The sequence below is a fragment of the Curcuma longa genome, chromosome 2, assembly GCF_044706935.1.
Source record: "Curcuma longa cultivar G26 ecotype Majalengka, Jawa Barat chromosome 2, ITB_CL_G26_1.1, whole genome shotgun sequence".
In the NCBI taxonomy this organism is placed as follows: domain Eukaryota; kingdom Viridiplantae; phylum Streptophyta; class Magnoliopsida; order Zingiberales; family Zingiberaceae; genus Curcuma; species Curcuma longa.
The window spans coordinates 2,152,226-2,163,368 of record NC_133862.1 but is presented as its reverse complement, the minus strand read 5'-3'; the positions used below and the strand labels follow the sequence as shown (position 1 = coordinate 2,163,368).

The window sequence follows — 11,143 nt, the reverse complement described above, 5'->3', positions numbered from 1 at the left end:
GAGTGTCTAGAGGTTCGAGCAGTCTAAGAGGGCTAAGTCTGAGTGCAGAATAGTCAAGTACTCTGAGTGTTGAACACTCAAGGTCCGAATCCAAGTGCAAAATGGTTGGGTACCCTAAATGTCGAGCACCCAACGTCCGAGTTTGAGTGCAGAATAGTATATAGCACCTTGAGTGTCAAGCACCCAAGGTCTAAGTCCTAGTGCTCTAGCGGCGAGTGGTCAGGCATTAACTAGGAATGCTCAAAGTCGCATAGATGCGTAGTGTTGGAGTTGCTCGACTGACGATTGGGATTTTGCGCAAAAGATTGCTAAGGTATGTGTTAAATACAATTCCCTTTGAATAGATACGTGCCCTTCAGTGGTATTTCGAGATTACGTTGGACGTCTATTTCCTAATATACAATGATACTACCACGATCACAACTAACAGACTAGTTGATCATAACGAACGGAACTTGTAACCTGAATGCTATCTCGAAATAGAGTTGTCAAGCAAACTGCATGGCAAAGAGTTAGAGAATGTGCATGTTCCTGTCTAAATAGGAGTCCTTTTTATAGACTTCAACACCTAACACCATTAAATGCTATTGATTAATGGCAAAATAAAGGCTATTATTGTCTTCGTGAGCCTTACTTGAAACGTTAGTAGCCGAACATCAATAGTTGATTTTTTCCATCCGGATAGTTACAGATCTGTCATTAATCATCCGATCTTGATCATTAATATATTTGTTACGCACTTAAGTAGGTAGGAAAAAAGTTGATCTAGTGGTAAGCTTATCTGCTTAGGTAATTTTGATCCTCGCCGATTTGATATTCTACACGCATAAATCACGCTTGCACATGAATCACTTGGATTTAGTGCAAACTGAATCATAATCCGTGGGTTATGATTAATTATAAATCAATCTTCATGCCACCAAACTTTTAATACTCCCGTTCATATTGGAGTTTTTTTTTCATCCATTTTCATTCACTTTTTCAACAGAAATGTAGAGCTCGACAAGCTTAAACTTGGCACACGAGAGCAGGCAATCAAGAAGAAATCTCCTTGTACATGTGCTTCGGTAACTGCAAAATTAATGCTCAGGCTATTAGTGCACCAATGAAGACTAGGAAGGCTGGAAGTCGCATTATCCAACTGGCTGCTATATGCGATGGAGACAATGTACTGCCATACTATCTCAGAGTCCTGTGAGATTGTGGTACTACAGTGAGAGGAAGTGTTGTAGGCGAGAAGGGAGGAGGAGGAGAAGGGCCGTCAGGAGGAGGAAGAAAGAGATGGTTGAACGGCGAGTGATGGTGGCGGCGGCGGAGCTGCTGCTGAGGGACTGGAATTGTAAGGAGTCGACGGCAAGCGGCATGTGTGCCTGGTCTGGGCTGCACTTGTAGCTGCTGCCGTCTTGGGGAGGGCGGGCGCTGTAGAGCAGCGCGCGCAGGACGGAGGAGACAGTGGGGATATACGCAGTCCTGTTCCTCGCAAGCAGCCATGTCAGCCCCATCAGCTGGCAATCGCGCTCCAGGATCCTCTCTGCCCTGTCGTCATCTCCGTCGCCGCTGTTTACCCCTTTCAACTGCTCAAAATTGAATTTTTTTTTTTTGTCAAGAAAATGAAAGGATTTGGATTCGTTGACGTCGCGCGCGCACCTTTCCCAGGGAGTGGAGGCAGCGGTTGCATCCGGAGTAAGAAGCGTTCCGGCAATCACGCTCCAGCTTCCGGACAGTCGCCGTCGGGGTCACATTCCGAGCGGGGATGGCAGCGTCGCCTTTGGCGATAACATGGAAGGCGGCGGGGCAGTGGAGCGAGGCGATCTGATGGAGGCGAATGCCGCAGAAGCAGAGCACGGTGTCGCAGCTGGAGTTGGGTTGCAGGAGGCGGATGTTACGCCGCTCCAGCGCGTTCTGCAGTGACTCCGCGCACTTCTGGCCGTCGTCGGGCACCATCGGTCCGTCCTCCCACTCGTCCGCTGCGGGGGGAAGCGCGAGGGCGAAGCGGGCGTGCGCGGCGAAGAGCCAGGCAGAGAGGACTGGGCAGCACCGGCTGCGGTCGAGGTCGCCACGAGCGCACGCGTCTCCCACGCCGCCAAAGAACTCGTCGGAGAGGTCGAGGCTGCAGGCCGTTGTCTGGTTCTCCGCCCGGGCCAACGGCAAGGCTGGGACCGTCGACGAAATGGATTGCGGTGTCACTGCTCCGGCGAGTAGGAAAGCCAGCAGCAGCAGCAGCAGCAAGATAAAGACACGGATCGCTCTCATTCTTCTTCAAATGCTGAAACAACAGGCAGGGAAGAAGGAAGAGAAGACAGAGCCTATCACATACAAGATTTGGCTCAAGTGTAGGGTATAACACCACACTCAACGCTAAGAATTGTTGGCAGTAACTTGAAAAACAGTAAAAAAAAAAAAAAAAACTTTGGATTCTGTACTTATTATCGAAAATGGAAGAGCTGAGGTGGAGAGGAGACTTGGTCAGGCTCTGCTGCCAGTGTTTCAGAGTGAGTTCACGAGAAGAGATTGGATTTTGGAGCTCCTGTTTACATATCATTTGTTTAGTGTGGCAGGATTGTGGTTTCTATAAAATAGATTTAGGGTAGCTTATCAAATACAGTAGTTAAATACACAATCTGATGAGTACAAATTTGATTGAGGTCCAAGGCTATAGCAGTTGGTTTTTGGACTCATTTGAGGTGTGCACTTCAGTCAAGGTGAAGATGATTTCTTAGGCGAAGGTAGACTCGACTGAGACCCGGCCCGAGTTGGAGATAATCTACGTGAAGTGCTTGTTTATCTTATTCGCCGAGGAGAGGAGAGGAGGAGAGGCTTTCTGTGAAAGCTGTTGAGCTTAACTCGACATAAGTAGGTGAAATGATCTATTGTTATTGTAACTCAAAAAGTGCCTACGAAAACTATTAAAAACCTTTTTTATCCTAGAGCATGTTTATGATAGGGTTGTTAATTCGTAGTGTAACATGCCTAATCGTGCTATAAGTAGATTGTATCATTCAAGATTTGTCATATATCAAATCAACTGTCTATCCATTGAATGGTACACAAGATTTGTCATACAATACAAGTTAATTAATAGATTAATAACATTAGTTAGTAATTTATGCTCTATTTTCTTAATTTGTGTATCAGATAAATCTAAACACATCTATACATATCCTCAGATATCAACCTTCAAAATATTAGTTTCATTTACAAGCATGAGCCCTTTTTACTTTTTGTCTTCATCCTTTAAAAATTATTGTGAATGAGTACTTCTCAGTGTAAAAAAGGGGAACAGCAGTTGCTCCCTTGATGCATCAAATTTTTATGATAAAAAAAGTCTACTTTGTAAATACTTTATATATAAATAGAATATTTTAGGTGATACAAACATCCATAAAAAGGGGAAACTTTTTTTTATTTGAAGAAATAAGTTAAAATAATACAAAGCCACAAGTTTTGCCCCTCGGTCTCCTCGGAGCGCAAACCGTTTAGTACCTACGCTAGCCGTTGGTATTGTCAGTTGTATCCGTCGGCCAGCTCCTCTTGCTTATTCTACAGTCGGGGGGCCAAACAAATTAAATTCACAAGGCCACGACAGGACAAAAGAAAACCGTCTTTTGTTTTTTCTTCTTCTTGTTTAAATTCTACCACATCATAAGGCCTAACTTTTACTATAGCCATCAAATTGAGTTAGCCCGTAGCCCATCAGATTGATCCGTCCCACCAAGTAATTTAGGCAGATTGAGTTAAAATTTTATCAACCAATTTTAAGATGGGATGACCCGCGACCCGCGTGGGTTGACCCGCGGTGGACTTGGATTGACCCGTGGATTGAGAAAGTTTATTTATTTATTTTAAATTTTTAAAATTAAAATAGAAAACTTAACGAATTAGCGAGTTTGATCCATTTAAATTATAATTCAAGTTTAAAAATTATAATTTAAATTTAAAACTTTCAACTTAATCAATTTAAATTATAATTTAAACTTAAAATTTTTAATATTTATAATATTTTTTTATTTTTTAACAGGTATGTGGGTCGACCTGCCTAACCCGCGACCCGTCTTGAGTTGGGTTGGATTGAAGATTTTCCAACTCGCTAAGTTGGTGGATTGGCCCGTCTCCACCCCGCCATATGATGGATCCATCATGAATTGATCCGCCTCGTCATGAATTGATTTGACAGCTCTAGCTCTTACCGTGCAACTTGTGAATTAAAATGGAGGGGCTCGGCTTCCCCAAAATTCCAAGAGGATTTGGCTTTCCAGCCAGCTGAGTTGCCTGCTTTTTGTAACATGCTTTCAGAGGGCTGTCCTCCCGGGCATGCATGCATGCAGATGGGGTGGGTGGGTGTCCTTCCATTTCTGAACCAAGATTTTTTTTTTTTTTTTACGATAGTTTAATCCAAAAGTATTAAATCGATCCTAGATCGATTGGAATCTGAGGCAGGCCCGGCTTTAAGCATAAGGCGGTAAGGCCTATGCCTAGGGCCCAGATTTAAAAGGGGTTCAAAAAAATTTAAAGTATTTAGGGTTAATGGGTAATAGATGGTTAAAATCCGATCCGGAAAATCTCGCCGCGTCCCGATAATGATATCCCCTTTATCTCTCCTCTCCTCGGTCGACGCGTTCTCCCCTCTTCTCGACGTTCTCGTTCAACGCCGATCTCACAGACTTGCGACAGTTCGACTCTTCATCTCCCTTCTCGTTCGACGCCGACGCGATCTCCCCTCATCAGAGGCGCGAGCTCAAGATAGCACTGAGCACGGTCGCACGGAGCACCTCCGTCCGTTCGACGGCGACGCGAGCACTGAGCTCAAGCCCCTCTGGCCCTCTTCTTCGACGGTTTTCCTTCCTCGCCGGCGAAACCGCGAGGCTCGCCCCTCTGGCCGTCTTCCTCTGTTCCTCGCTGGCGAAACCGCGAGGCTCGCCGCCTCGCCCCTCTGACCGTCTTCCTCGCCGGCGAAACCACGAGGGCCTCGCCCCTCTGGCCTCTGGCCGTCTTCCTCGCCCCTCTGGCGGCTAGAGTCTGGTCGTGACTGTGAGGCTCTCCAGTGGCCGCGGAGAGGCTCGCTCCTCTGGCCGTCTTCCTCGCAGAGTCGCATGCGAAATCGTCTTCCCTGCCGCGTTGGATCCGATTACTCCGTATTTGGGCGTCCTGTTTACAGATCATTGGATTCCTTGATTGCTGTTTACTCCATATTTGGGCGTCGGATCCGATCCGGTAATTTCTTTTCCTTTTTTCAATATTATCGTTGCTGAGATTTAGCTTTTAGATAGTAATTTTTTGTGTTTGATCCAGCTGTTCTACGAGTCTTTTGACGAATCGTTCGAGAGCAGTGGATCTCATTTGACGGACTACAAAGGTAAATTATTTCTGTTTTATTATTAATTGTTAATAGAAAGTTCATTATTAATTTATTATTAAAACTTGAATATGAAAATTTAATTAATAATTTTGCATCTAAAAAATCAAGAAAATTTAATTTTATATAAAAAATTTATTTTTAAAATTAAAATTTTAATTTATTTTAAAAAAATTTTAAACCCACCATTATCGGTCTCAAGTCCAAATAAAAAAAGGTGAGAGAAAATTTTTTAAAATAATAACATTCATTTTAAAAAAAATTTCGCCTAGGGCCCTCCGTGGGCTTGAGCCGCCCCTGATCTGAGGAGTAGGATCGATGGGATCAGATAGATTAATAGAATCAATATGATTTTATATTACAAATAATTTTATAAGCGAATAAATTTTAAGAGGTCATAATTTTATCTCAGATTAAACTATACGATACATAATATATCAAATCAAAATTCGTAAAGACTTATAATTGATTATTGGGTGTAATTGGTAACAACTTAACTTTAGATTTAAATATCATTTAAATTTTTTTAAAGGTTTGAAAGAATTTTAGTCCTATTATTATTTTATAATTTAGATTATTTTCGTTTTTTAATTATGAGCCTACTTTAAAACATCTATTTAGTTGATTTTTAAATATTTTTTATTATCAATAATATTCATTTTGTTTCTTTTCACAAACTGAGTTTTGAATACATATTACCTGACATTTTGTAGAATTAAAGATAGAAGATTATTTCTGACATTTTTGTTTGAATCAATAGATTTCATTTTACCAGTTATTTTATTGGCATTTAAATTAGACTATCTTGTGAACCAAGGATAATATTCTTGAAAATAAATTGTATTGTTATTGGTTAGTAGAAATTGTATAGTCTATTTTGTGATATAAAAATATAAATATTATTAAGTATTACTGTGCTATAATGTTGGTTAAATTACTATTGTTCCTTTTACCAAATATTTAGTTAGAGTTTTAGAAATACTTAAAACATCTATTTAGTTGATTTTTGGATAAATTTTTTTTATCATCAATAATATTTCTATTGAGTTTTAGATATTTATTTTCTGACATTCTACTAAATATAAGTCTTTAAAAGATTATTTTCGGTATTCATATTCGAATTAACAGAATCAATAGTTTTTGCTACGTCAGCTGCTTTATTGGCCTTTAAATTGGGTTGTCTTGTAAATCAAAGATAACATTTTTAAAATTGAATGTATTATTATTGTGTTAGCTTTCATTAAACTGATATAGGTAATAATGCTATATGTGGTGTTGAGTGTTGATGACTGTGCATAGAAGAGTTTTTAGATAAGATCGTACGATTCTACAATCCGATCCTATCTAACATTTTATATCCAAATCGATCTTGTATAGGATCACAATCTTATGAACTATAATCATACTACACACTTTAAAAAGGTGATTTTTTTTTTAAAACCTAGCTCGACTAGTCGGTAACCAAGTCTCGAGTCTCACATACTTGCTTCTTTGTTTACTTGCTTCTCTGTTTACCTTGTTGAAAATCTAAATCACATGCAAAATGTCATGTTCGCCCTCCACTGCCATGAGGTCCATGAGGATTTGTGGACTACCATAGGAGATCAAGAGGATGAAGTATAACCGTCAATTTGGGTTGGATCAGTCGAATTGATATGTCTCATCAAACAATTTAGATGGATTGAGTTAAAATTGTATCAACCCATTTTAAGATAGGGTCAGATGAATTGACCCGTTTAGGCCCGCGACCCGTGTGGGTTGGCTCGCGGTGGGCTTAATTGAGTTGACCCATGGGTTGAGAAAGTTTATTAATTTATTTTAAATTTTAAAATTAAAGTAGAAAACTCAATGAATTAGTGAGCTTAATCCGTCTAAATTATACTTGATCAATTTAAACTATAATATAAATTTAAAATTTTTAATATTTTTTTTGACAGACTCATATATTGGTCCGTCTAACCCATAATCCATCTTGAGTTGGATTGGATTAGAAATTTTTTAATACGCCAAGTTAGTGGATCAGTCTATCTTGCCTTGCATATGATGAAATTTTAGTACATTAACTCGCCCCGTCCTGAATTAACCACTCAAGGCTGAAGAGGGTTTCTTGAACTAGGGTACTTAGCAATGCATGAATTTCCTCCACGTAAAAATATATTTCTACAAATTGAAGATTAATTGAACTCATATAAAAGTTATTATTTTTTTAAAAAATATGTCAAATAATTTATTAAAATTAGAAAAATGATATGCTACCTATAGCATGAAATTCAACATGACACACTCAACTGTATGGATGTGGATCCCACTGTATGGATGTAGGACCCACTGTATGGAGTGTGTCATATTATATTTCATGCTACATTTTTCATGTAGCGTATCTTTACTCTTAAAATTATAATCAAAATTTTACATTAAAAATATATTTGAAAATATATGAAGATCATAAATTTATAAAAGTAAAAATATCTCCATCAATATGAAAAATAATATTTAAAAATAAATCTAATGAGAGTTTATCTAAAATAGATAATATTATATATTATATAAATAATATAAACATATGAATTCTATTAATTAATACAATTAAATTATATAATATAAAAATATCTATTTATTTATAGTCGGTCAATCCATGGTAATTAATCTATGCCGCTTTGTCTTTCCCAATTGTTTTACATAGAAGATTTAATAGCATTTGTATTATTAAGATGTCTCACTTTAGTAGACTTTGTCTTTTCCAATTGTCTTGAGTAGAATTAAATAGTCTTAAGTAGACTTTGTCTTTTCCAATTGTCTTGAGTAGAATTAAATAGTGTTTGTATTATTACCTTGTCCAACTTATTTATTAAATATTACTGACCTCTAGCCATTATCAAACTTTTATTGAGCTTAACTAAACAACATTATGCTTACAATTTGGTCATATGATTAATTCAATAAATAAAATCTATTCACTTTTAAAATAGCATAGGTAACTTCTAGAGCTCTGGAACTCGAAAGAAATTAAAAAATATTAAATCTAAATAATATTATTAATATAGTCATATTATATCTAAATATTTGAAGTAAAAAATAAACATAGAAATAGCTGGCCTTACTAGATGCGTACTGATCGAACTCCACTATCAATGATGATGCTTCTGTATAGATCAACACGCGTTAGACTTGTCTAATAAATCCCCTTCGATGCTTAACTTCTTAAGTGTGATTAAAAGTAACAGAAAAGAAATTAAAAATGCATAGAAATCCTAGAGTTCAATAAAATGAAAGGTTCACGCAACTCAATATGTACAAGAAAAATACTGCATAAATATTTGAAGTAAAAAAAAAAAACAAATTAATAGATGATGTGTCTAAAATTTGTCTCCTTACTAGATGCCAAAGACGAAGTTTTCTCCGGTTGCAACGAGATCTGATTAGGCTTGTTGCCTTACTGGATGCATATTGATCGACCTCCACCATCAATAATGATACTCTTGTGTAGAGTAAACTGACAAGCTTCTTTGATGTTTAAATTATTATGTGCGATTAGAGGAAATAGAGAAGTAAAATACATAGCAATTCTAGAGTTCAAATAAAATAGAAAGTTTCCGCACCTCAATATATATGAGAAATATTTATAGAGATAGTGCCTACTGACGAATGATGTCAATTATTTGGCTATTGCAAGTAAGGATCAAGACGTGGAGTGGTCACATTTGGATTGTGGTTATGCACCCTAATGACTATTAAGGAAATAGTTTAGCCTCAGTAGATGCGTTCAAGTTAACTTAGAGAACTTAAGTATCGAGTCACACAAGGAATTCGAGCGGTTAAATTATATGGGGACTCGAGCAACCAAATCATATGGAGAACTTGGACAACCAAGTCATCTGAGTGGATGAGTCAAGGTACTCGAGGCACCAAAACCTGAATTAATTGTTTGGGATGCTAGGTTCTTGAGCTCTCGCATATATATTGATGTGGTTGGGAGTCGTACAAACTCAATCTTGCTAAAGCGGTGGGGCCATTTCTCAAATATCAAAGAGTTTTAGAAAAACATAAAAATTAGGAACTTTACTTTATAAATTAAATGTTAGATTTGAGAGGTGTCCTAAGGCAATCGCCTTACAATAATACTATTTATTGGATAAATAGCAATTCACTATTTGAGTGCACATTCCATATGTGTTTGATTGGATCTTAAACTCAAATACTGAATGTCCGCAATACGATTCATAGCGTGAGAGAATTTGTGATTGGATCACAACTCGTGAGCATCTCTACATGTGTAATTATGAATGTATTGAAATTATCCCTAGTCGAGGATTGATGAGCACGGACGTCATCGATTCTGTCGAGACTAGCACGTTTTGAACTCCTTGGTTAGCCAAGCAGCTGATCTCACTGCTGTCAACATTAGATGTTGAGAGTTAAACGTGGATGCTAGTTAAAGGTAACCAGTTCATTGGAGTGACCTGTCTTGAGACTTCATATGGTTCTATACATATGTCAATGAAGATCTCAATGCAGCTTAAGTGCGAGTTTCCTTTGACTTGCGGTATTCAAGTCATCTTGGTCATGGAGACTTATACTTTAACATCTTAAGTAAGCATCTCCGAGGAGGTGTGGACCCGAGATGATTGGGTATAAGTCGAAGTGTCCGAAGGTGTTTGAATAGCCCACAGAGGATTCACCGCTCCTTGGAAAAGGAGACGTATACCTTGCGGCCGCTTGTCAGGATTGTTACTAAAAGTCTTTGGCCAAAGCATTACATGTCAAGAGTACGATACTCTTGGATACGTGTACGAAGTAACTTGAATCCACAGGACAAGAAAGCAGCTTGGGCTAGGTGTGACGTAGTCAGCCTAGTGGGGACTGACACATAGACCATGTCCTGAACCAAGCGGGTATAAGACGGTGAAAGGAACGAGACACGATTCAGTGTAGCTGCTGAAAGGTTTAGAAGACGTTCTGGAATCAATCGTTGATTTTTCGGTCAATTGGGGATCATGATATACTACTAGGTGTCACTCATGATCGTTCCGTAATTAATGGTTAATTACGGACGACCAACATAGCCGGGAACCTATTGGGTCACACGCACAACAAGTTCTCCGAAGGACTTAAAACGAGTTTGAGAATTAGATTCTCAGAACGAGAGAAATAAAATCTGGTTGGACCAGACAAAGGACAAAATGATGGAACTCGTCTTGCGAAGACGAAACGAACGAAACTGATTTCGTTCAAATCAGAGGTCGTTTGGTTAGTGAACCAAATGATTCAATTTTGAACTGAATTGAACCAACTTGGTTTGATTCGCGATGGAAAAGATTTTGGCAAAACGGAAGAGATGAATAGATTCGTCTTGCGAAGACGAATCGAACAAAATTAGTTTGGGTCAAATCAGAGTTCGTTTGGTTATTGAACCAAACAAACCAAGAATTAAACCGGTTTACTATAGTAACCTTTAAAAACCCGGTTCGGTTCAGCATGGTTTTCTCCGGTTCAGCCCGCTCACTGTCCAGATCTGAGGGATGCCATCTTCGATCGTCGGCCATTGCGCGTGGAGAGGGAAAGCTGTCGCGCCTCTTTGTTCTTCGATCGCCGGCTGCCGCGCGTGAAGAAGGAAAGTTGACGCGCTCTTCACTTCTGTGCGGTTCTTCTTCCTGCGGAAGCGCCGCCGCGCGTGGAGATTGCAGTGCTGCCGTTTCTTTCTGTGTGAGTGCCGGCGCCACCATCTGAAAGAAGCGCCCTTCTCTCCCCTGCTGCCCGCGTGGGAGAAGTGCGCTGTTGCCCTATCAACCG

At 39.1% G+C, this 11,143-nt stretch overlaps 1 protein-coding gene across 1 annotated transcript; it reads right to left on the bottom strand.

Moving 5' to 3' along the window:
- Window positions 1-1,208: 1,208 nt before the first annotated feature.
- On the bottom strand, window positions 1,209-2,253 carry LOC141819237 (putative GPI-anchored protein At4g28100). Its single transcript, XM_074706581.1, has 2 exons — window positions 1,648-2,253; window positions 1,209-1,574 (listed from the first exon to the last, which is right to left on the bottom strand). Exons 1-2 carry the CDS (start codon window positions 2,251-2,253, stop codon window positions 1,209-1,211), a joined length of 972 nt encoding a protein of 323 aa, XP_074562682.1.
- Window positions 2,254-11,143: the final 8,890 nt, after the last annotated feature.